The sequence below is a fragment of the Trachurus japonicus genome, chromosome 1, assembly GCF_045865225.1.
Source record: "Trachurus japonicus isolate A0001 chromosome 1, Traja_1.0".
Classification (NCBI taxonomy): domain Eukaryota; kingdom Metazoa; phylum Chordata; class Actinopteri; order Carangiformes; family Carangidae; genus Trachurus; species Trachurus japonicus.
In genome coordinates this window covers 22808805-22836109 of record NC_140907.1, presented here as the reverse complement: position 1 = coordinate 22836109, position 27305 = coordinate 22808805, and the positions used below count along the sequence as shown (strand labels likewise).

At 39.3% G+C, this 27305-nt stretch overlaps 1 protein-coding gene across 1 annotated transcript in view; it reads left to right on the top strand.

Moving 5' to 3' along the window:
- Positions 1-22333, top strand: part of tbck (TBC1 domain containing kinase) — a 44233-nt gene extending 21900 nt beyond the window's left edge. Inside the window, exons 23-26 of the mRNA XM_085780654.1 lie at positions 31-203; positions 10308-10471; positions 16582-16741; positions 21790-22333. Coding sequence (XP_085636780.1) covers positions 31-203; positions 10308-10471; positions 16582-16741; positions 21790-21900 — 608 coding nt within the window. The 3' untranslated portion in view covers positions 21901-22333. The remainder of the gene's footprint in view (positions 1-30; positions 204-10307; positions 10472-16581; positions 16742-21789) is intronic.
- The last annotated feature ends 4972 nt before the right edge of the window (positions 22334-27305 follow it).

The window sequence follows — 27305 nt, the reverse complement described above, 5'->3', positions numbered from 1 at the left end:
ACTTTGCTCATAGTAATTTTTGTTGCACAGAAATTGACATTGAGCGCTGTGTCCGAGAATCCATCACCCTCTTCTGCTGGACTCCGAAGAGCGCCACATACCGCCAACATGCTCAGCCGCCTAAAGTCGCTGGTGACAATGGCTTTGGGAAAACAACAGCATGCTATTCATCTGACTTTCCAGATATGCCCAAGACCGACCTGGTGAGTTTTACTTTCCACACACACACACACACACACACACACACACACACACTGTATACTATACTGTATGTGCATCACCAGCACCTGATTGAAGTTGTGTGGTAGATTTCACAACCTACCTGTGGAATAAATGCGAAACCTTGCCCTCCATTCTCTGGCGCTGATTTGCACAAAAAGTGGCTTACTGCACATTACCCCACACCTGCTCTTTCCCCTAGTCACCACCTGATTGTAGCGCTGCAGAGGGACCCCAGCAGGCCTGTTAAGCTGTATTGATTTTTCATGTTCGAGAGAGTTCCCCAGGAATCAAAAGTTATAGTTCGATACAGTACATGGCAGCTCCAGTCTCTAATTCCCGAAGTAGCAAAAAATATTGATTTGTTTAAAAATGCATTTGCTTTAGAAACACAACCAGTGAAGAATATCTCATCATAAAACTTGATTTATATTTGGCACTTTTTAGTATACAAATAGGTTGCTTTGCAGTGAACATAATACATTACATTAAAGTAGGCTACTCAATATTCATTAGATGCTTTTATCCCAAGCAAAATGCAAAAGTGATAGACGGATGTCATCAAAAACAATTAGCCCAATATAGTATGCTGTATGAGCAAAGAAAAATAAACATATAACAAACATATTCAAACAAACCACCATAAAAAAAGGTGTTAATACTCCGTTTTGAGGAGTGTTTATCGATGTGATGCTGTCTTCCATACAGGCCTTTTGTCTTTGTTTAGTTTTTGCGGTGCAGCCCTGTTTGCCTTTCACACCTGAATGCATCGTGTCCAGAAAGCTCACAAACACTCTTGTCAGCCCTATCTGCTGTGTGCCCAAGTGATTGCTGTAATCTTTCTCATTCAGCCGAGGCTCATTTGTATGGGTGGTGGCATTGATCCATGGCCGCATCTATCTGCACCCCGCCTTCTCCTCAGAAAACACTCTGGCACTGGGTTGAAATGTCACTCTCATCACTGGAGTGACCACAGACACACACAAACTATACTCCACATACCACTCAGTGCACAATACAACCACAGAGAGGAAGAAAATAAGGAGCCGCATGTTGATATAGAAACGGCTCTGCTCATTACTCATTATTACACATGTTGGCGAAGATTACTCTTTGCCTTGAAGACTGCTGATTCAGTGAAATTTAACTTTCTCATTTGAAGCCTGGGAAAGTTTTTACTGTGTGAACTGTGTGATGTGGGTAAAACTGACAACCATAGCAACAGCAAATAAAGGTTTAATCTATGGTCACATCTGCCAACATAGTCAATAAAGAACCCTTTCATAGTTGCTATTATAAGGCTTCATTGGAAAATAAATAGCCTGTGTAAACACCTTGATCATAGTGAAAGTCCCAGAGTTAGAACTGAAAGAACTAGTTTACTTTCACTGTATTAGGTTTGGACAAGAGGAATGATTACAGCACCCAGACCCTTTGAACCAGTGTTGGGCATCTGTTCACCTGAGGATTGCTTTAAGGCAGACTTGGAAGATGTATGATCCCTCCTTTAAGCTAAAACTGAATGAAACAGACTGAATAAAAGTTACAGCACAGCTGCAGCGGAGTTCAAGATATGAATAAATAATCTCAAATTTAATATGATAAAAGGTGCCTCCGCCTGTCTTAAGCCTTGATTTAAAAGAACTAAGAGTTCTTGCATGAAAAATTTCTTAAAGGAAGCTCCTAAAAAATGCTGTGTCAGCTCCAGGTTCAGTGGCAATAACTCTCACGTACAACCACAGTCTTACACTTAGAGATCCACAATGTCCTCACTGCCAAAAAAAAAAGAAGTGGGGTGGCTGATACAGTGGTGATTCATGTACAGTACAGGTACTGTATGTTTGTGTTAGGTGCCCCCCTGTTGCCCCCCCCCCCCCTTCTGCTAACAGAACAGGAGTCTCTGTCAGCAGATTTCCAACCCTTGTAGTGAACAGACATCCATCTCACTGGACAGCTGCTCTCCAGTCAGCCTGGTCTGGGTGAATGAAAAGGAGCTTGGGCTGCCTGTCTGACACAAATACACAAATGTGAACATTGCAAAATAAAACCAGAAATATTATCCTCTTAATGAAATTGCCCAGTTACTCAAGCCTGAAACAAATTATGTGCAAGCCTATGTGCATGTGTTGAAAGGCAGCAATAACAGAGCAGCTTTTGGGCATGCAACATAAATGTGTCCCCATACTGTATGTATAAGCTGTTCATCTCATTAAAACTGAACACACAACGATAAATCTGTGCATTTAATTTTCTTGCCACTGTAATGTGCATGAAGAGGCAGGTGTTAGTCTGAGGGAATTCAAATAAATCATAACGCAGTAGAGTGCACGGGAGGCTAATGCTGTCCCCTGTGGATGAGCAGATGTTTTGCTTACTGTCATCTAACAGCCGGCACAGTTCATATTTCAGCGACTGAACAAACGGATGTCCATGAGCAAACAGGAATGCTCCCTTGTTCCATTTGTTCTGTGTTTGTTCCCATGGACAGTGAGAGGAAGCAGCATTCCCGTTTAGCTAGGGTCATTTTTTATTGTATTATTTCTTCATTTATGTGTTTTGTTTGACTTGCACAAAGTTGCCATCCAACTTGAGAAAGCATGTTGAGATATGTAACATTAATTTAATTTCAGAATATCTTCTAAACAAACTTGTAATAGTTGCTGTTTTTATGCTTTGGTGGGTAAAATACTGTCTGAAAGTCAGTCTTTATCCTACAAGCTGTTTAATCTACAGGTTCTATAAAAAGTCTCTGCATTCAACAGTGTGTTGAGATGATGACAATAGAAAAAGTCCTATTGAAAGTATTTTCATTTTAAATCAAGTTCTTTAGTATTTTATCTGGAAAATGTTGACTTAACAGCTTCCACTTGTATTGAAACAATATTGTGTTGTTGTGTACTCTGCTTGTTTTTGATGCAGCTTTATACAAAATATGTACAATAAATAGTTATGTATTAAAACTTATGACATAACTAGATTTGATGACGGTATGATTATACAGTTAATCACCAACCCCACCAACAATAGCATGAAAAATTACCAAAATTGAATTGTCTGGAATACTTGAATACTTCTCTGACACATTGTACACAAACAACTGAGCCGTGCATGCACAACAGTGAGCAAAATATGAAATGGAAATGTTTCGGTCATTACACTTCAGTCCAGAGCAAGTTGCTTATGCAGCTCTAAAATAACATCATATTTCAGTCACTGTAACTCAGTTGTCAAAGTGTAGGTCTTGACTTTCTCGATTCTCAGCAAAAACAGGGCTGAATTTTCATTAGAAGAGACTGTTTTTTCTTTTTTTTTTCTTTTCTAGCATTCACAAGAAAAATCATTCACGTTAGACTGCTATTGGTAACTGCTGTGTGGCCAGAACAGGAAGTATAAGAAAAGCTGGGAGGGTTTTTCATTTTAAAATCCTCCTCTCTGTGAAAATTGGTATGTGTGTGGCTGCTGCGAGGGGTATTTGTTGTCAGCAGTTTTCTCAGATCATAGCCTCAATTATGCTCTTCTTCTCTTTGTCTGACTGCAAACTTGGCAGATAAAATGTGTTTTTGTTTCAGAAATTATGCTCAAACACCACAGACGGCGCTGGTTTGATATGTGAAAATCTCAGCACAATTACAATCACGCACTGTGAAGGCACTTTAAATGAGTCATTGACCTTGTCATCAAAGCCCAAACAGCACTGTGGCTCCAAGCTCAATATGTTTAAGTGATAGGATTTTTCTGTCAACTGTGTACCATGAGCATCCGTGCGTAGACGCACACGCGCACAAGACACAACACGGCATTTTTTGTGTGTTTATCAGCTCCAGTTTAGGCTCATCACTGTCAGGGCCAGTGAAATGTGAGAGTGTCATTAAGCCTTTCTCGGCTGGCACACACTGCTCATCATGACATTTAAGTCACCGCTCAGTGCTCTGTCAGCCTCAGGCAATCCCAGGCTGCATATTTTACCTATTTCTGTCAGCATATCACATATGGATATGTTGATGTATATGCGCAGAAAGAGAGAGGTATTATTTGGTTTTACTGAAATAGATGTGTAGGTTTTGCCACTCATCTTTGCTGATCAGCTCATATGAGCCCAGCAAAGCAGATGAGCCTATTCAGCTCTGTGGAGCTGTCCAATGTCGTCCTCATCCACTTTTCAGACACTGTCATAGACAGTACAATCCAGTTGAATAAAGCAGTCCTCAGCTTAGCACTAAGCGCTTTGAACAGGATTCTGAGCATCAAGGTAAAATCTCTGCTTCCACACAAAATGATGACTGAGCTAAAAGCACAGATTTTCTGTCATTAAACTAAAGTGCAGGTGTTTTTTAATGAGTTGACAGGATCTCCAATATTGACATAGCAGTATGCAACCCAGCTGATGACATTCCACTGAAATGGTCAGAAATTTCAAACACATAGAGTTGACTTAGGCTAGTTGTACTTTTTCCGATGATGTACACAGAGACGATTAGCTTTATATACTGTAGGCTGTGGGCTCATAGTATCCCACAATGCACTCTGACAAGTCACAACCAAGTGGCAACCTCAGAGGATGAACAATACAGAAAACCCAGAAGTGCTAAAAATTGCAGTTCCTTGAATCCCCATTGACCCCTAATGAATTTTTAAAATGCATGTTCCTGTACCTGACTTTGCAGAAACTGCGTGGTACAGAAGAGTTTTGGAGTGTATCTAATTTCCCTCTTAATGATAGCTGTGAAGGGGGATTTTTTTTTATTTTTATAAATTTTCACTGCAAAAGGCTTTAAATTCTGCCACTTTGAGTGATAGGTGGGTGACCGCACACTGAAGTCTCAGCTTCACATATCACCTCTTTTCTCATTTTTGATTAGCCCCGAGTTTGGTGGAGTCATTCACTTACAGCCCATGGTGGTTTGATATACTGTACAGAATAGAAATGCATTTGACTATGATAGAAATGGAGGGGGGGTGGAGAAAATTAGTAGTGTCTAAAAGTGCTCTACATGTATACCCCCTAAATGGTGAATAAGAAAATTAGTAGTGTCTAAAAGTGCTCTACATGTATACCCCCTAAATGGTGAATAAGATGAAGTGAATGAGGAAGTGATTCTACTTTATTACAACAATCATGGTAAGTGCATACCATAGGCTTATAGCATTTTCTTGTTCTCTTGTGAATGATCCTTTAAAAAGGTGTTTTTAAAGGCAGATTGACAGACCAACTCTACTTTTTCACCACTTTTTGTCTGTTTAGTCACATACAGGTCACATACACTGGTGTAAGCATTTTCTTGTCAGTAAATGTCTGTTCTTATTGTTCCCTTGTTTCTTTTATTTTACAACATTTACCCATTATTTGGAGTACCTGCTCGCATGAGACAAGGGTCAAATGACATTTTATGTTAAGCATCTTTGCATCTAGTACACTGCAGTGTGCGACTAAAGCGATTATTCATACATGTACGAAAACAGCCACATGCCCCATTGCCTCAGCTATAAAGTGGCGTATGTGTGAGTCAACAATACCTCTTGTAATTGCAGCTCATCGCAGTGAAAAGCTCTTGTCAGCTCTGGAGGTTAAAACCCAGATGAACACACACAAAATCTATCTGGTCCAAAACCAAACTGCACTTTGACAGTCAATGCGGTGCCAGTCAATGTGGTTTTTTTAGGTGTTTTTTTTTTCATCATTTTGCAGTGATAATCATGGGGCACAAAGCTGCATTTAAAAGAAACATCCTCTACCTGTCATAAGCAAGTGCGATCAAGAGTGTGCTCCTGGCTTCCATGTGATCCAACCATGACCTCTTCATTTGTGCAGTTAAACGTTAACTTGAAAGCAGCAATGCCAAAATTCAGATGATATTTGAGAGAATATTAGTTTATTAGATATTTATGAAAAATATGTCCATTTACTCTAAGAGTGCTGGCTGTTTAGAAATTTTGATTAGCCTCCTAATTTGTTCAGTTTTGAACATTTCATTTATGCATTACTGCAGTTGGAGAGAGTGTCATCATGCAGAAAATTAATAATTTCAGTTTACATATGTTTACAGTGACAGTATGTAAATACCACTTACACGACGCAGACAAAATGAAAATGTATTCAAATTGCTTACCATGTTGCGTGTCATTTTATCTATCACTGAAGCATGCTAATTTATCTCTAGAGATACATTGTTTTCTCTCAGCCTGCCAGTGTTTCTGTTTTTTCCAGAGTTGTAAAGCAACAAAACAATATTTTTAATTCTCTTTATCATATCTTTGAAAAAAAAAAAAGTCTGTGCCGTGTAATATTAAGTGGTTGTTTTTTTAATAAAACAGGCAGCTTGACTCTTGAACTATATAGACATCTGTTGCGTGAGAGATCCCCCGTCAGTTACTCTTCCCAAAGTTTATGTTAATAAATAGTTTGACAAGTGAAATATTAATTTAGTGTCAAAACAGTGTAATAAACTTAAGATATATATTACTTTATAGTTTTATAGTTCTAGTAAGGCAGCTTTTACTGAGCAGGTGTGTTTTCTGGCAGACACGTCCAAGTTGGATGTGTTAAATTGTTTTCACGGCACCTGGGCAAGTGTCTTGCCAGTGGCCTTGACCTAGCTGGTCTAGAAGACGGATGTAGAAACAGTATCACTACACCTTATTACGATTAATTTTTCAAAGGTCATTTCAATGAAGTCTCTGTCTTTTACCATTATTTCCTTGTTGGCATGGTCAGGATGAGTACCTCTCACAGCAGCATGTCAGCAGTCGAACTGAAGTGTGAAGAGAGTGATATAATAAATGTTTCCTATTTGAAAAGTATTATCACTGTGATGTACTGTAGAGGTGTAGAATGGCATCATGGAAAATTAACTATTTTTGTATTTGGTGTATTTTACACAAGGTTTTGTTGCGCTGTGTTATATTCAGGATCCATAAACACAACTTGAAGCACTTTTGTAAAATAAAATGGCTTACAGAGAAATATTCAGCAGCAAATTCCATATATTTAAGTGTGGCTAATGAAAATTATCCCAAATAACTAACTTTATCATGAAACAAGATGCATCAGGGTGTGGATGGCTTATCTCATCAGCTAAACAATTCCCTGTGTCATGTTTTTGCATCTCCATTATGTCTAAAGGAAGTGGACAAATATATGATACACCTAAAACAGGTGAGTTCAGTTCAGTATTCAACTAAAGCAAAATATAAAAGTGCACCATACAGTATTACTGACTTAAAACTCAAACAACTTGAGTGTTATGCTCAACAAAAACTGAGCATGATGTGTAAGAGTAGTATTTATGTATGCAGGACTGACATATTGCATCAAAGTGGCGCATTATAATGTATTTACTTGTCAGCAGTTGTTAGACATCAGATTGAAAGTTGAGAAAGAAAATCCCTGAGGTGAGTGACATTTTCTCTGCAACACACCAAACTGTTGGTCATGGCAGTAAGACATCATGAATATGTAGATCCCTGTTCTGCTTGAGCTCTCTGATGTTGCCTAGAATAACTATTGTCAAGCTGTCTATAGATAATTCAAGGGAGCAGAATAAAGTTGTTTGGTGAAAAAAGATGCACCACTTCTCAAATTCCTCTCTGACTCTTGTGTTGATGCAGCACAGTGAGATTGCACCCTTTTGACACATCTCTATACAAATAATTGCTGCAAAGGGCAGAGACAGTGATTTTGTTATAATTGCAGCTGAAAATCAGATGCTCATTGAAATAATCTGACTCTCAGTGTTTATTAGAAGCAAGAACCAAAAAAATAAATAACCCAAAACTGTGAAAGAGGAAATTAAACAGCTTTACATGTCCCTTGTCTCGGCCTACAGTCAATCTTTACAAGAAAAGAAAGGGTTTCAGGCGTACTCAGCATCAAGCCTGAAATCTGAAATCTGAGACAAACCCTTTCAATGAAGTGTATAGAAAACTTACTTCCTTTACAAAGAGTTTGTTTCAGATTTTAAAAGGAAGATAATTTACCTTCATAAAAAAGGAACACCATAGTACTGAATATTATTCCTTTACAAAATAAAAGATACATACTCCTCTGCCACTGCATTATAATTGATGCGTTCACTGCCTTCAAAAGAAAGGATTCGGACCCCCTTTCATTTTACACCATTTGTTTTGTTGCAGCTTGATGTTAAAAGTTAATAAAAACAATTGCACAAACCCATAATTATAGAATTTTTAATTGAAAAGGAAAAAGTAAAATATCACATGAACATAAGTATTTCAGACCCTTTGCTGTGACACACATGTAGGTCACTCAGGTCAATTCCTTTTGTTCATTTTTAAGATGGTTCTACACCTTCATTTGAGTCTGGCTGTGTTGAATTAAATGTTTGGACAAGATTTGGAAGGCACACGCCTGTCTAAATAAGGCCTTACAGCTCCAGTGCATATCTGAGCAAAATGAGGAACTGCCCAAAAGGTTCAGAGCCAGAATTGTAGCAAGACACAAATCTGGGCAAAGGCTACAAAAAATTCAGAGCACAGTGGCTTTCATCATTATTACTTGGAGGAACCAGGACTCTTCCTAGAGCTGGCTGTCCAGCCAAACTGAACAGTTAGCGGAGAAAAGCCTTGGTTAGAGAGGTAACCCAGTAACCAAAGGTCACACTGGCTGAGCTCCAGAGATCCTGTGTGGAGTTGGGAGAAAGTTCCAGAAAGACAACGATTGATGCAGCCCTCACCGATCTGGGCTATATGGCAGAGAGGCCCAACGAAAGGCTCTCCTCAGTGCTAGACACATGAAAGGCTGCATAGATTTACAAAAACCACCTAAAGGAGTCCCAGGCTGTCAGTAACTCTATGCAGCCTTCCATGTGTTTAGCACTGAGAAGAAGCTTTCGTCAGGCCGCTCTGCCGTATAGCCCAGATTGGTGAAGGGCTCCAGCAATGGTTGTCTTTCTGGAACCTGTTCTGTCTTTATCACATCTTTTTCTTTCTTTCTTGTGGAAGTTAGCATGCTAACCAGCTTTCACATTTCGTTCCGATGGCGACTCACCGTAGCCTCTAATCTGTGTTGAAGGTGTAGCGGCCCTCAGAGGCTCTTGTCTTCAAAATGCAACAGTGGCTAAAGGTCACCACCTCCTGCTCCCAGCGAGGAACCACATACATTAAATCCTTGACCAAAAAAAAAAAAATCCTTCCTGGACTCTGGATGTCTCTGCTTTGCAGTCCTGTCTTCTTCTTCACTGTTGGGTAGGCAGCAGATTGTTCAGCTAGCGAGTAGAGTTAGCAGCTTTCAACATTTTATTTCATGGATGAAGGAGCCTTGGCACTTAACCTACCCAATGTGCAGTTGGTCCTTCTCTGTTCTATAAATGCCTTTCACACAGTGAGCTGAAATTCAGAGATAATTCTGTTAACATTTCTCACCTATTTAATTTGCATATAAATGAAGAGAAGTCGCAGGCTTCTATTGTAAATAACCACTCATTAACACAAAATGTTTGTGAGTTTTTTTTGTGTGTGTGTGTGTGTGTTTTTCATGGGGACTTGGGGAAAACTGTCAGCATCTTTGTTTTTGTCTTTTCTCTTTTTTTATGTTTTATATATATATTATTCTTAAATGATTCCAGGGCATCTGGAAATCACTGAGGTATAACAGTTTGCTCACCAGTGCAGACCTGGGTGTTGTCCCCTGCAGCCATGCCTCGGGTTGGTTGGTTTAATGAACTCAGTTGGCAGTGCAGGTGGAGACTGGCAACAGATCACAGTCTGGCCGCTACCACTGGTCATCTGTGGTGCTCTCTCTGCTGTAATACTGCTTTTTGTATGGTAATAAATAATTAAAATCTCTTCCAAGTTACTGGAACAAACTTTTTTAAACAATGGTGTCAAATTTATCTTAAATACAGAGGAGATTTAGTTCACATGGATGACATTCAGGCCTAATTACTTGTCTCTTGGTTTTAAAGAAACTATAATATTCAACCCGACACTGTTCTTTCTGTCGCTTTTATGTCATTTTTCAGTGATTACTTTTCCAAAATCCATTATTCAAATCATGTTAAGAAATTCTGTGAAAGCCTGCACTGTAATTTTCTCCCCCTTCATCTGATCTCCTGTGACTCCCTCTCTTGTAGTCCCGGGAGCCTCTGGCGCTGTGTGACCTGAAAGCAGAAGTATCACCAAGGATCTCGGCTGAGGACTTGATTGACCTCTGTGAACTGTCACTAGCTGCGCCCACCAAGCGGACCAAAGCTGGCAAGCCCAAAATTGTTGCTGCCGACATCCGCAGTGTTGAGGAGTATCCTTCCCATTTTTGTGTGGCTGTGCAATGACACTTCTTTGCCTAAACAGTGATGTCATTTCAACACAAGTACATTGCTCAATTTTCTTCAGTTGTCAGCTTTGCAGATCAGGTCGACCAAATTGCATCCCACAAATCCAAAGCAACAAATTTCTTATCTTATATAGGCTAGTGTTTTCTGAATGAGAGCCTTACCAGTGTTTAGTCTGACTGAACTCTCCCCAGAGCAAAAGAGCCAATCTGGCAAATCTGGGGTGAGTGGGCACCAGGGGGTCTTTGGCTGCAGTCAAGATAAAGTACAGGCCACAAAAATGAATGAAATAAAAGTCTAAAAGAAAACAATAGAGAAACAATGAAATAATAATAAAAAAACAACAACTCTTGATCCATTTATCTCTGACAGGTCCATGTGGAGCTTGGCTCTGATGACATAGACTGGTTATTTCTTGCCGTTACGGTTAATGTGAGAAATAGAGCAGGCAGTAAGTCTGATGCAATATCAGGTGTGTGTGGAAATCTGCGCATCAATATTTTGTCTGGCTGCTTTGCAACTGTTTTATGGACACAATCATACCCAGAGAAGATTACTCAACTCTACTCTACTCAACTCAACTCAACTTTATTTATATAGCACTTTAAAACAACCGTAATTGAAAACAAAGTGTTGTACAGAGACATAAAACAATTAAAGCACTAAAATAAATAAAACATAAATAAAACAAAATAAAGTGAAACAGTTGTTTCATTGTTTTTAAAAGCAATTAGAAACATAAAATACTAAAACAAGAGTAAAGTCTCATGCAGAGTTGAAGTAAAAATGGGTTTTCAGACTGGTTTTAAAAAATGGACAGATTAAATTATACAATTCACCAAATCATAACATATGTTATCTCAAGGAGCTGTACAGGTTAAATTCAAGATATTTCCTCTTTATTGAGGGAAACCCAACAGTTGCCACAAGAGAACTTCTCTTAACAGGAAGAAACCTCCGACAGAGCCAGGCTCAGAGTGGGAGGCCAGCCACCTGCCTCAACTAGTTTGGTTTACAAGGAGCGGCATAGGGAAAAGAAAAAAAGGAGAAAAATAGCTCATTGCATCATGGGAATCTCCCAGCAGTTTAGCTCTACCTAACGAAGGGAAGGTTCATGACCCACCTGAGTCCAACATAACGGCCATAATGAGAAAGACTGGGAGAACAGGTTTGATAGCCAAAGGTTCTACCTCCTGTTGTAGTCTTAAAAATCCAAAAAACAGCCAATGCAGAGAAGCTACAACAGGGGAGAAGTGAGTTTGCTGTCAGTGCTCATGCTGCAGGATTTTGAATCAGCTGGAGGTTTTTCACTGAGTCAAATGCTGAACAGACACCTGGGGTTGTCCTTCTGTTCTTCTACCTGCAAACGGGGGGGGGGGGGGTCGGTCGGGGGTGTGATAGAGTCTTGATAAATATATCGGACAGCTTTTATTTTGAAACGACACGCGGGAAGTTATCTGATGTATCGGTGGAACGCATACAACTATGATGACAGGCCCCTTGGATAAAGCGTGTGTGTGCATCGGGGCCATTCAGCTGTAGCGTCTTTTGTTCACACACAATGTAGGCGCGTGTTATGTACGCGGCGCGCCGCACATTCGGCGTGCTTGTCTTTTCATGCACGTTCGCGGCACACAGCTCCATGGACCTGCTTCTACCGCTGGTGTTCTGTCAGACCGGTTCTGCTCCGTTTGAAAGGCGAAGGAAGAACGTATGTTGAAAGACGTGATACACACTCATTTTATGTGCTGTGATTTTCAACCCCCAGGCTACATACAATGCTGTGAAAAAGTATTTTCCCCTTCCTGATTTCTTACTCAAACTTGATATTTATCATCAAACAACTTTTAACTGAGTGTCGCGCGCCACTAAACAACAATAACACAGACGCACCGTGCCGTGTCACAGCCTCTCGCCGCGGAATGTGATGGTCTCTCGGCCACAGCAGGTCGGGAACACCGGCCCCACCGGTGGTCACGGTCCTTATGCCTGCTTTGGCCGAGAGACGATCACATTTTACTGTGGGAGGACACGGTGTTGCTCCAGATGAAGACCGGGCGGGACTGTCGGCTGAGAGCTTCCTGTTCGGCTCCGAGCTGCTGGAGCCTCGCGGGTGAGAGCAGAGCAGCTGCTGCATCCACATGCAGAACTCCGTTTGCAGAAGCCGAGTTATGATAAAAACTTCCAGATCATGGGGTGGTGCGTGGCACAGTGGTTAAGGCGGCCGCCCCATGTAGAGGCTACAGTCCTCATCGCAGGTGTCCCCGGTTCGAATCCCGCATCGGGCAGCGATTTCCTGCATGTCATTCCCCCTCTCTCTGCCTCCCCCTTTCCTGTCTATCTATACTGTGTGCTATCAAATAAAGGCAAAAACGCCAAAAAAAAAAAAAAAAAAAAAAAACTTCCAGATCATGAGCTGTCATGAGTTTTTGATCGTCATCTGTTTCACTTCTGCTCGTCGTAGAGTCCCCAAATTTACACATAAAGGTGTGTTAAAGTGTCTATTTTCATAATTTAAAAAAAAGAAGCAAAAAACGTAAAATCTCGTTTTTGGCACTCAACGCATGGGAACGAAAAACGAGAAATTACGTGGTTGGCACTCAATGAGTTAATAGCCTAGACAAAGATGAATGAAGTAAATATTATATATTATATTATTATGATTTCATTTATTAAGGGGAAAAAAGCTATGCAAACCTACCTGATCCTATGTGAAAAAGTAATTGCCCCCTCTTGTTAAATCATGAACTAACTTTGATAAACCTTTTTATTTTTTTTGGAAAGCTGGTTCAATTTCACTCTTCACATCCAGGCTCCAGTGATCCATGGTGAGAGCCTTTATCCACTAATGGAGAAAGCTTGGAACAGTGGTGAAAACCTTCCCAAGATGGCTGCCCCTTCAAAATATTATACAAATAAATAAAAACAATTGTGTGACAAATCTGCAAAAAAGTAAGAAATCAGGAAGGGGGCAAATACTTTTTTCACAGCACTGTATTTAATGGAGGGGGGACAATACCTGATATTCTCAGCTGTAAACAGTAGGCTAAATATAATCATAGAAAGCTGAAAGCCACAGGTCATGTCTGTTCTGGCGTAGCGGTGTAATAGAGGGGTCCAAACTGATGCATAATTTTTTGTCAAATAATGTGAACATTTTCTGCAGCTGACTCCACCTGAGGTGTACTTATTCTCTCAAAGCCGTCTTTTTAATGAGAGATTTGCTCTCTGTTTAACTGGGAACGCTCCAAATAGCATAACTTGCATATTAAAATCACACCTTGTCACCTTTTTTACTCTCTGGAGTTTGCAGGTCTTAATGGAGAACAATAGGAGGTTGTGGCTTCACTGAGGCTTTTTTACTATCTTTCCAAGCCTTTTGAAATTCTCCCAGTTTAGTGGGACACTATTTCCTTTATAGCTTTCTTGAAAATCTGCTTCAGATCACGTGTTCCTGAGTTCCATGGAACTAGCCTCCTCTGACTCACTGTCTCAGAGAAGCCGTAGTGTCTAGCACTCTTGCATTAACAAGATCATCAGCTTGTGTGGGACGAAAGTTCAGATAGCTGCTCTATTGTATTTACACATGGCAGTAAGAGAAATATGAAGATTGACTCAAAATAAGATGAAAAATAAAGTAATTTGCATGAAAAAATATCAGTAGGAATTTACTGGCTTACGTGTATGTCTAGATTGTGTTAATGGCTATAAAGAAAATCTTTAAATAAGATCCATGCAGGAGTTTTTGTGCCTTAGGCTTCAAAAAGAAGTACCATACAACCCATTGGATTAGCCTCTAAATTAATTGCTGTGGGATGGGGAAACCCTTTGCTCTTCAGGTGATTTGCTCTGCATCACATGAATAATAATTGAAACTCTAGAAATTCTGTCACTTAACATTTAACATTTTGAAGGAACCACCCCATGGCTCCTTTGTACAGATAGCTCCCAGTTTCTTGTACTTTCTTCCAGTCCTAGAAACGTCTTAATTTTGGGTTCACAGCAGTGATCTGTGCTGCCCAGAATTGGCACTGAGTAGATTTTGCCTACAGCGGTCTTATTGTTTCTTAAAGTGGTTGCTTTCAATTAGGTGTGTGCTGAGAAAATGTGGTGAGTTGCTTAATGAGCCGTATTCGTTTAACTTATTGTTATTTGTGATAAAGCAATGAGTCCTCAAATCTGACTCATCCCTTTGATGCTGTTCCACATCACCCTCTGGTTGTTGTTGAAAATTTTATTTTTTTGTCATTTCTACCAAAACAATGTATAAATGTTGATTTCCGTGTGCAGCACATTCTTTGCTGCTGCTTCTTGTTATGAGACAGTCTAATATGCTCAGTTCTGTTGAAACATACAACTACTATCCAACTACTTGTGTAAAACCTGCAGGACAGGTAATCTCTGACATTCAGTAGCTGTTCAGTTATTTGCAAACCTATGACAAAACAAGTTTGCCTTTTTCAGTCTTATTAATTGATCTGCTTTACTTATGTGCCGCCACATTCTGCAACCTTCAGTTTAGACCTTCATATCTGCCCACAAGCTGCTTTAATACTTCTTGGAGTCTGAGTAACAGTCACGTGAAGCAGTAGAGATGACCATGTAGACCGAGCAAAATGCATTCTCCTAGCCTGAACCTTCTCCTTTCCATGATATGTTTGATCTTTTTTTTGTAAAAGTCATCTGACAATCACAATCAGTATTTCTAGGTGTAGAATGTACACAGCTTTCAGCAAAAAAACTTTTTTAGGCTACAATATCTGCAGGAACAAGTATTCTTTTATGAGAAAATTTAGCTGCTTTCTTATGCTTCAATTAAAAAAAAAAAAGAGTTTGCTGCATTGATCAAAAAGCTGAAAACATGGCAGCTATTTTTCATGTAGGTCCCATCCAAATAAATTCCCTGTAACTTCCTCAGATTAAAAATGGAAATGTCTGCTGCTTGCTACATTCATTAATCTTTTTTATCCAACTTTTTTGTAGCTCTCCACAAAAATTTGATTATTATATAAATTAATTTAGCTTTTTTCAGATACACAGTTTCTATTTATTACAAGGCATATGGTGGCCCCAAAAAACCCTCTCTATATAAAAGGAGTGAGCTACATTCTTCAGCTCATCATCATTTGAGTGGTAATTGTTTCAGAGGTTAAAGAGCCATTAATCAATAAGGATTAGTGGGCAGAGTAAGGATTTTGAAGTTTTGAAGTAGATCTTCTTGCCGAAATCCTGCACCAGAGCCTCCTGATAGACAGGCTCCTCAGGCTCAAAGAAGGGGACAAAGGGGATTTGACCACTGTCACATGACTTGGCAACCTGTAGTGTGATCTTAGGCAAAGTCTGCCGTTGGTTGCAGTGGATCAATTATGAGGAAATCAGGGTTATTTAGATGTAGGTGTATTAGAGCCTGCATCATTATCTTCTATAAAACATGGGGCACACGCCTTGTGTAATCACAGGGTTCAGTGTCACACAATAGGATTTGTCAGTTGAGTTGGTGAATCACACTGTACAGTGCATGTAGCAGCTGGTATGTGTAAGTGATCATGGTAATGTGACAGTGAGAGAGACGTCGAGCACTACTTTTCTTGAAATATTCAGCAATAATGTCAATAGCTGCAATTTCAGAAATAGGACAACCTAATTTTCTCAAGAGTTATTATTCAATTATATACCGCTTTTTCAGCAAATCTTGCATGAAGATGGGAGTTTTTTTCTTTTCTTTTCTCCTGCTGACCCTCTTGTTAGTGTACATCTCCTACGTCTCTCATTCCCCCACCTTCTTTGGCCCCCTCAATTAGCAGATCTATCTTTTTGCACACCACTTCCTCAAAACCTGTTTGTAACATCATGCATGTTAGGTGTCCTTTATATTAAATGTCAGTCTGATACCTGGTGGTATGGTACAGTAATTGATATCTTTAAGAGTGTCATTTAATTAATTTCTGTGATATGATATGATATATGATAAAAAAAAAAGAAAAATCATGCTAATATTTTCTTTGTGGGCAGATGTCCTCAGCAGGCGTTGTACTTGTTAAACAGCGGTCCTTCTCCTTAACTTCACCACCTCCAGCTTCAGCAGAGGCCATATTTCTCGCAGCATCAACATTCCCTTCAACACAGTGTTCAGCCCTGATGGGGAGCTGGTGCAGTGTCCTGCAACAGGAGTCCTCCAGAACTACAGAGGACGTGTCATTGTAGTCATCAGCCATGCCATGAAGAGTGCTGCTATGGTGAGAAAGCAGATACTATACACCTGTGTAGAGTACACCACATCAGCTTACACACTACCTAGTTTTCAAATGAGCATTACCATGGACTGAAATTATGATTTAGGCTTAGACCTGTAAGGTTATTCATCAGTGAGTTATTTTTCTTAATTTCACATAATACATTGGTGCCTATTTTTGCTCCATATTATAAGAAGGTAAAAAATATTGTATATTTAATGTTTAGTCTTGGAAAGAAAATCCATCTCTTGATGATGAGATGTTGTAAGACTTTTGTAATGTCTTCGATGGACAGATTTTGACATTGCATTAAAGTGCATTTAAAATGATAATGAGAGAACAGAAGTAAATGCAGGTATATAATCAAGGTTCACACCTCACAAGAGCTAGTTCAAAGTTCAGTTCACACAGGATAAAATGAGTTTTGGTTCTTAGTTAAATTTTGAATTATGTTCACAGTCCTTAAAAATGAACTAGTTCACGTTCATTTCTTCCATTTTTTATTAATGAGCTGCTCTGAGCTGTTCTTTTTCAGTAGACCTCATTGCCATCCATCCCCAACCCCCAATTATTGCCTTATTACTACAAATTCACGGATGGATAATACCTTAAATAGCCAGGAAAAAACAATACGAGTATATGTTCTAGTAATTCAACAATATATCTCAAAACAGGACAACTCAGTCTGTCAAAACAGAGGAACTCAAATCAGATTGGTATACAAATATAATTCAGCAGTATGTACATTTTTTATTATGCAGTGTGGAGCAGTTCAAAAACATGGAATAGATTGCAGGCTGCTATGCTCCACCGCTGGCTTCATTACAGGCACAGAAGCCCTGATTTCACATGTTCTTCCTCTTCTTAATGCTTTTTGGTGGTTGGTGAGCAGCTCTTTGATGTGTCATGTTCATTAGCTGTGAATAGGTTCAACCAGTTCAACATTCATTGACAACCAACAATCATGAGTTTGTTCAGTAACTTTTTTGGCGTGGTCATGCACAACACCAAGAAAGAAGTTACATTTACAGTAGTAGTAGTGTGAATAGTAGACAGCTCAATAAAAATAAAGATATTGCACCTTTTGAAGGAGTTGACGCCCTTTATGGACGATGCAAAGGTTAAAGGGATAATAGCATTTTTTTTAAAGTGGGGTTCGACAAATAGCCCCTAAGTACTTTAATTGCAGTAGAAGACTCTCTGCACTCCTCCCATTAGCAACGCAAGCCCATAGCCCTGCCCAGAGATTTACAACATACAGTGTTGTGAACAGACCCAAAGAAACGGCCTATTTTCGTAGCCTAAAAGAGGTTTTACCTGAAAAAAAATACACAGTTCCATTGTTCGCTATAATAAAATTTTTTCCAGCCCCTCAAAGTGCAGGAAAAACGCAGTTTTTACCAACTGCTGATCGGCGGGCGCTAGCCCTGGGCGGAGGGATACGTGAGTTGGCTAGGTCCCAATAAAAACTGTGTTTTTTCTGCACTTTGAAGGGCTGGAAAAAATTATATTATAGCGAACAATGGAACTGTGTATTTTTTTCAGGTAAAACCTCTTTTAGGCTGCGAAAGTAGGCCATTTCTTTGGGTCTGTTCACAACACTGTATGTTGTAAATCTCTGGGCAGGGCTATGGGCTGGTGTTGCTAATGGGAGGAGTGCAGAGAGTCTTCTACTGCAATTAAAGTACTTAGGGGCTATTTGTAGATCATACAACCCCACTTTAAAAAATGCTACTATCCCTTTAAGAAGAGCTCCTTCAATGTAAAGGTTAAGGAGGACTGTACTATCCTGTACTGTACCTGTTGGTGTCGGTGTTGTTGTTGGTGTGTACGGTATGTGACCTGTGATGTACTGTAAGTGAAATGTGGAACATAGCTGGTCCACCACCCTGGGGACAGTCAGTATTGATGTCCTTACTCACCTGATTCCCATGTTGACAGAGATCACACCAGTCAGTGCCCTCCATGACACTCTCAAAACTTTAGTGAGGAAAATGTTCTAGTTTTTACTGTAGCCCTCTATAATGACAGTTCCATAATACTGGATGGAAAGTACTTTTTCCACCTTTATCTCCCCGGGGTTAGAATCCTAATTTGCTAAGTGTCTGGTTTATTCTTTCCAAATGCCATGTTATAATTTCAGGTATGTAATAATAATGATAATATACCTCCATGTTCAGAAGACTAAGTCCTTCATTATTTCTTGAGGTGAGGATTTTTTTTTTTTTCATACTCTTTAATATGTTTCATACCCAATTGTTTATCAAAGCATACAATTAAATTTTGGGGCAGCAAACATCTTAATGGTATAAATTAAATGTTTATTAGTTTCCATTTATCCATGTTTACCTCCTTTTTAGGTTAAGGTTAATCCCTAAATATTTAATTCCAACTGGAATCCACTTAAACTGGTGTTTAAAACCCCCTGTGGCACATCTAAATCCCCCCAGTTTACTGTTCTATTTTTAGACTTATTGTGGCAGTGCCTTAGGGATGGCAATGTCAGTCTGTTGGTTCAGACTGAAATATTTCAACAACTATTGGATTGCCATGAAATTTTCAAGAGACATTCTTGGTTCCTAGATCCCAGATCCCAGATACTGTAGCATTATCAGTCTGAGCATGTTGCCCTCCTCTGTATAAGGCTGATATGGCTCTGGTAATCTTGGTTTAGGGGTATTCAACAAAAAAGACGTAAAACTGGTTTCTAGATTGGCTGCTGATCGCTGTAACTGTCAAAAATGTCGTAAAAAAAAAATCTGTTTTATTTTATTTCCTTGTTTTATTTTATTTACTTCCTTGTGAGGGGGTGTTTTGTTCAGCAGGTGACTGAGAATATGTGGGTAAAATGAGTGGTTGGGTAAACAGAGACACAAAATCAACAGAAGTTAGTTAGTACTTCTTTGACTCCAGATTTTTCATGGAATGTCTCGTTAGTGTCAGGGGGCAGTGAGAGGGCAGTGAAAGTAGACCTCAGGGTCAAATCGTCTCCTTTTAAATCCCTCTGATCATCCACTGGATCACTCTGGCATCATAGACAAACTGCACAAGACCAGGTGTTTAAAGAATTATCCTAATCCCAGACCAAAAGAAATGTTTCTATGTGAAATTGCTCAGCAGCATCATTAGCTGAACTCTTTCAGTGTTTCATAGTCTATCAGCAATAGCCATGAAATTTTGTCATGGATAACTGCTCGGCCTTTTATCTGATGTGAACCAAATCCAAGTTTTCTTTCTTATTCTGAAATATTTCAGCATCTTCTCAATGGATCAGCACAAACTTCAAACATCATGAGGTGGATAGTGTAGTTTTTCAGAAATGTTTTTCCATGTAGACGTTCTCTACAACTCAACAGAGTAGAATAAAAACAACCAGTGATGGTGTGACATCAAGAGTTCAACTGAATCTATGAGGATACTCACATCGCAATACAGATGGTGGATAGCAATTTGTTCAATTGTTGATCTTTTTTTGGGCAGATCACCCAGGCACAGTAAAGGATGTTTTTTCTTTCTTCCTTTAAAAAAAAAAAAGACATTAGGACATTAGCCAAGGCTGAAACTGTATTTTGCATAAATCATTGACATGTTCATAACACAAGAATAACTTTGCTCGCTTCAGCGTAACAGAGCAGAGAACTGTATTGATCATTATAAATTCTCCTTTTGTGCTCTCTTCGGAATAAATTAGCCAAACATAAATTTAAAAACTCAGCAGGGTTGTTGCTTCAGGCAATATCCTAATTTAGAGAAGATGTCCTCCTTCCATATGTTCGAAAGTAAAAGAGAAAAATAAAAAGTTCTCTTTAATTGAGGATATAGTCCTGCATTTTTTAGGAAGCAGCAGCAGGCTCTTTCTGTCTGACTCCAAAAACTGTGACAGAGTAATATAGGCACATGTTCCTAGTCCTCTGCAATTTGTGGTTTGTACTTACGACATGCAGTGTTGTTAATTTGTTAATAATTACTTATATTATCAGGTGTTCTAACTAAAGCAACTTGCCATAAAATATGATGTCTATTAATCAAAGCTATCAGTTGAAATGGTTTGGAAAGCGTCTAAAGATGTACAGTAAAACCACATACTGATTCACACAAAACACCTGACCGACCGCATAGGCCTACTTGAAATTCCATATTTGAGTTGTATGGCAAAGCCCAGTAATTCATCAGACCTTTCAGTCACACAGGTCATGAAATTAAAGGTCACTTAAAGGACTCAATTGTGTTTAAATGTCATTCACATTACTGAGCACCGCACCAGTGGCATTATCATTACCTCTGGGGCAAAACAATGAGTCCACTCAATGTGTGGTCAGGCTTTACTGTAAACCTTTAACATTTAAACCTTATTGGCATTCAGAAGTAAGGCAGATTCTTCTGAGCGTGGATATTTCAGCTAATTGAATCTGAAATTATAAAACTTTACCTCACATGACTGACACAAGGCTGAATTGAAATGAGAGAATGAATCTATTCTTTCTGCATGTAAATTGTTGCACTTTGTTGTTACATGTTTTTCTTTTTTCTCTTCTTTTTTTGTATTTTAATTACTCCACCACTTTCCTTTACCTTGTGGGACAGATTACTGGAAGTCCGAACTCTTGGTAACAGATTTCATGACACAACTGAATTTCATTCATCTGCCAGTTTCAGGTTTTGTAATATTTATCTGTGATGACACAGATGCAGAGGTTTCATAATATTTCATAACATTGCTGTGGCAGAGAAACAAGACTTTGGTATCACCATCAATCATTGGGTACAAATGGGCCAAACATCTGTTGGCATCATTCCAGTAACATGCTTCTTCTTAAGAAATTTCTGGGCAGTGGGCACACTTATACACCTGTTACAGTGCGCCAGTGTGCAATGCATTACGACTACCACAGGTGTTTCTTAATTGTCAAAGGGTTGTTATATTGCATAAAAGTTGTATTCCCATGTTAAAGAAACTACACGATGAGTGTCAGGAAATGATTGACCTATAAGTATGGTTCAGTGGTGGGAGAAAAAATAAATATCTTTCTCTCCTCTTCATTTCTTCCCAGTTTGCAACACATTTGGTCAAGGTAAATTTCCCACGGGTTTGTATCTTGGATGGAGGAATCAACAAACTGAAGCCCACTGGACTCCTCACCGTCCCCTCCCCTCAGATCTGACCCTGCTCTTCAGCCTTACATTAACACAAGGGACAAATGGAAGTACTTGTTTTTTTTTGCATTTCAAGCTGATACTGAAATGAAACGACAAAAAAAATAAAAAAAAACATTATTGCATATAGTCTTTTTTTAACACATAAAATAAAAATTGTGCTTCAAGATGAAACTGCATTTCCATGAATACTTACATGGCATTACTAGTGTTTTACTATTTCTTTTTCAAAACAAGAATTAATGAACCTGTTTATTTCTTAATTTCTGGACCCTTGCACTGATTCTTTGAGCTGCCTGTTGTTGTACGTCAATCTCTGTTCTGACCCTGAGCCACATGATCATGAGAACTGTTTTAAATATTCTTGTGAGTAACAATAAATACAGTGAATTTAACATTTGTTGACTTTATTGCATTTGCTTTGCTTACAAGTCACTGAATAATCTGAATTTAAATATAATTACTCTTAAAACTATCAGTTAAATCTCAGTGTACTGTGAAAACACTGTTGTTGTAGAGAAAGAGAAATGCTTTGTTAGGTTTAAGTAATGCATTATAGGGGAGACCAGGGATGATTGTAACACTTTTTGCCTCAGCTCCTATAACTTGCGGCGTGTTCATGGTAGGGCTGTCAAATTTTGACAATAAGGGCTCTAGTTTTGCATAGTCGGTTTGGCAGTTTGGTAGACCGAGGTGCACCGAAATGGGTGTGGCGGCGCAGCAGGGGACAGTTTTGTGCCATAAAACTGCGCCGAAGGTGCATTGAAAGCTCGCCAGCCCAGCTCCAACCTGGTCGACTCTCGGCACAAGTCAAAGCGCAGCGGTGCAGTGGTAGTTTGGCTACCACTGCAAGGTCTCATTACTGGTGGCTGAATGAAGAATAGTGTCAGTGGTGTGGATCCAAACATTAGAAGAGCTGTCTTAAAGAACATATTCTGATAATACCAATGAATGGTAACCTTCAGCAGAAGGTCAGAAGCAGCTAATAATCCATGTCAAATTTCAGGAAAGATGATTGACACTTAATAAAACAACAGAGGTAAAAGCTGATACAACCATCCCCACCCCTGTCAGTCAATGTTTGACTAGCTGTACCAGCATAGTGGTTTGAAATTAATATCAATCAAATAACTCACATTTTACATACTCTTTCATCGTATTCAAGTTGACTAATTCAAACTTCAGCGGTATTGTTGATAGTAACTTGTATTTATTAACATGCTGGTGAGAATCCGACTGTTGTCTGCCTCATATTTTTTCTTTTGTCTTTTAATGAAGTCTGGGTATTCTGCTGAAGTGAATAGCCCCTCTGGGATAAATAAAGTTGTCTGAAGTCTGAAGTCTAATCAAAATTTAGACTTGGTCCAAAATATTAGTTTCTTACCTAAAAAAAAGTTTTTTGCCTGAAAAACCAACACACGTCTTCTTCATACAGCCATGCAAATTCACATGCAGGGGTCAATAAGGGACACATGATATTCATCACATAACTCTAATGTCATCCCTTATTGGTGAAAGTGATGCTGTTACAACCATCCCTTTGTTACAGCCATCTCCGGTCTCTCCAACACACTATTGCACAACCCTGTGGTTTTTCAGGTAACTGCCAACACATGTCAGTGACTATGTTTTCTTTTTGGATGCTCCCACAAAAGTCAATGTATAAAAAGAGAAACCTGTGTTGATTTCAAGACAGATACTTTCTTTAAAATGTAGGAGAGTGAGAGCTAGCTCATCATGAGGGGCAGGTTACAATTAACAGGAAACATCTGGAAATATTGGGATAGGCTGAAGTAAACGAGACAGTGTTGAGACACAGCACCAAATCTTGTTTGAAGTTCAACATAATAAAGATAAGATAAGTTCAAGGCCAAACAGTCTGGTAAATAGGATGAAACATATCTAACACACATGCACAAGCATGCAAGTCCACCCAGCACACACACACACACACACACTGACTTTGGTATAAAAAGGCATGTCAAGTTCTGCAGTGCTTTGAGATATATCTCCGACTCCCCATTCGACACCTGTAAGTGAGATTAAACTGGTAAGATAAACAGGTAAAATTTCAAGTAAAGCTTTGTAAATAAAAACCATGCAATGTTGTTCCCTTCTTATACTTAAAGCAGAAGTAAGCAGAATATTTGTGTTAATATAAGTCTTAAATAGTTATATCTTCCAGGTTTTACAGTTAGATTGTCCCAGTTTCTAGTAGGCTAGACATTTATGTTCCAGAGGGAGGGATGGACAAACCCTTGACACAGTTGACTCCTTTCTGCCTCTTCCACAAAGGCTGGACTCCCTAGCCTGCGAAATACATATTGGAGGGTTAGATTTTTAATTTCACTGTTCTTTTATTAAGATATTTAACAAATGTAGGCTACTCACAAGAGAATAGGACAGACACTGAAACAAGCATTGAATTACTTTCAGACGGGCAGATTAGTGTGTGTGTGTGTGTGTGTGTGTTATACAGCTCAATAAAAATCTAACAACTGGTAAGAGAATGGTGTACAGCTGGACTTCGGCAACTTTGGAAAGATATTCACAGGTTTGATTTTCCGGGATCAATAAGTCTGAGAGACTGTGAACTGTAGGATCTAACACGTTTTCTATGAACACAAAATACCTATTTCTCTCAAATATTGTTCACAACCTGTCTAGATGTGTGTTAGTGAGCACTTCTCCTTTGCCGAGATAATCCATCCACCTCACAGGTGTGGCATATCAAGATGCTGATTAGACAGCATGAATATTGCACAGGTGTGCCTTAGGCTGTCACAATAAAAGGCCACTCTTGTGCAGTTTTATCACACAGCACAATACAACAGATGTCGCAAGTTTTGAGGGAGCGTGCAATTGGCATGCTGACTGCAGGAATGTCCACCCATGAATTTAATGTTCATTTCTCTATCATAAGCCGTCTCCAAAGGCGTTTCAGAGAATTTGGCAGTACATCCAACCATCCTCACAACTGCAGACCACGTGTAAGCACACCAGCCCAGGACCTCCACATCCAGCATGTTCACCTCCAAGAACGTCTGAGACCAGCCACCTGCACAGCTGCTACAACAATTGGTTTGCGTAACCAAAGAATTTCTGCACAAACTGTCAGAAACCGTCTGCATGCTTGTCATCCTTATCGGGGTCTCGACCTGACTGCAGTTCGTCGTCGTAACCGACTTGAGTGGGCAAATGCTCACATTCAATGGCGTCTGGCACTTTGGAGAGGTGTTCAGGGCAGATGGCAGACATGGTGTAGTGTAGGTGAGCGGTTTACTGATGTCAACGTTGTGGATCGAGTGGCCGATGGTGGCGGTGGGGTTATGCAGGCGCATGTTATAGACAGCGAACACAGGTGCATATTATTGATGGCATTTTGAATGCCCAGAGATACTGTGACAATATTCGGAGGCCCTTTGTTGTGCCATTCATCCACGACCATCACCTCATGTTGCAGCATGATAATGCACGGCCCTGTGTTTCAAGGATCTGTACACAGTTCTAGGGGTGGGAGAAAAAATCGATTCACATAAATATCGCGATATCTTTTTTGACGTTTTTTAAATCGATTTTTTTTTTCAAAAATCGATTTATTTTTTTTGAAATTTTTATTTTTTTGAAATTTTTTAAAATATTGTGCAATGTGCATTTGTTAGCCTTTTTTACATACAGAGAGTACAGGTTTTGAAAAGGGTTATAAGGGTATAAAGTTCACTTTATAATGGAGTATGTTAATTTATAGGCTCCTACAGTATTTGTGTGCAGATAAATGTTAAAAATGCAGACTAAAAATCGAGAGAATCGGCAATATTGTAGAATCGCAATTTAAATCGAATCGCCATCCAAAAAATCGTAGAAGAATCGAATCGGGAGAAAAGCATATCGTCCCAGCCCTACACAGTTCCTGGAAGCTGAAAACATCTCTTTTCTTGCATTGATTGATTGATTGAACAGCAAAAATGTACCTATACACAAAAAAAAGTAACATCTCATAAGCAACGCAGTTTACATGAGCGAAAAGGAGTAGGAAGAAGTATAAACTTATCTAATCCTACCCCTATAATTTTAACTATAATTAAACATTTTACACATTACACATTTTAATCCAAATAGTAAGTAAGTAAGCAAACACCTTGTGTGAATTATTCAATGTACCTCTGGAGAATAATTTCTTTATGTCTCTTTTTAAACATGATTACACTCGAAATGTTTTTGATTTCAGTACTCATATTATTCCACAGTTTTACTCCACAAATGGTGATACAGAAACTTTTCTTTGTTGTGCGAACTCTACCAACCTTTAGATTTGATTTCTCTCTTAAATCATAACCATGCTCTCTTTCATGAAACATTCTCTGAATATTTCTTGGTAGCAGATAGTTCCTTGCTACTTGGGCTGTTTTATGCTCCACCAAATCAAACAATTTTAGAGTTTTAGATTTCCAAAATAAGTCATTGGTGTGTGCCCCATAATCAACCCTGTGAATAATTCTCATTGCTCTTTTTTGCAGTATGAAAAGTGGCTGAAGTGCAGTTTTGTATGTAAAGGTAAAGGTACTTTATTTGTCACATATACAGCTAGTACAGTGAAATTCTTTCTCTGCATTTAACCCATCCCTGAGGAGCAGTGGGCAGCCGCGGTGCAGCGCCCGGGGACCAACTCCAGATTATGAGCTAGTGCCTTTGGTCAGGGCACTGACTGGAGGATCAGGCTAGCTGGCATGTTTTTAGTGGTGGGGGAAACCGGAGCACCCGGAGGAAACCCACGCAGACACGGGGAGAACATGCAAACTCCACACAGAAAGGACCTGGGCGGCCGGGGATTCGAACCCAGGACCTTCTTGCTGTGAGGCAACAGTGCTAACCACTGTGCCATCGTGCCGCCATGTCTCTGTACAGTACTCTAAATAAGGAAGAATCAGTGAATTGTACAGAATATAGAGTGATTTATGATCTAGGACCACCACCACCGCTTTGCTTTTACCAAAACTGAAATGCTGCGAGACAGTTTAGATTTGATATGTTTAATGTGAGGTTTCCAGCAAATTTTGTCATCTATTATCACTCCCAGGAATTTATTTTCATTTACTGTACTCTTTCAATATTTACACCATTTGATTGTGTATTTTACAGTTTCCAAATAACATGATTTTTGTTTTGTTCAGATTTAGTGATAATTTATTCTTGTCAATCCATTTTTTAATTTTACTTAACTCTGAAGTGATGACATCCAAAAGTTGCTGCAAATTTTCACCAGAACAAAAAATGTTTGTGTCATCTGCAAATATATAGGACAAAGAGTTTGGGTCCCAACACTGACCCCTGGGGGACACCACATGCAATATCCAGACATTCTGACGAGCAGTCTCCCATCTTCACATATTGCTGCCTGTTTCTCAAATAACTT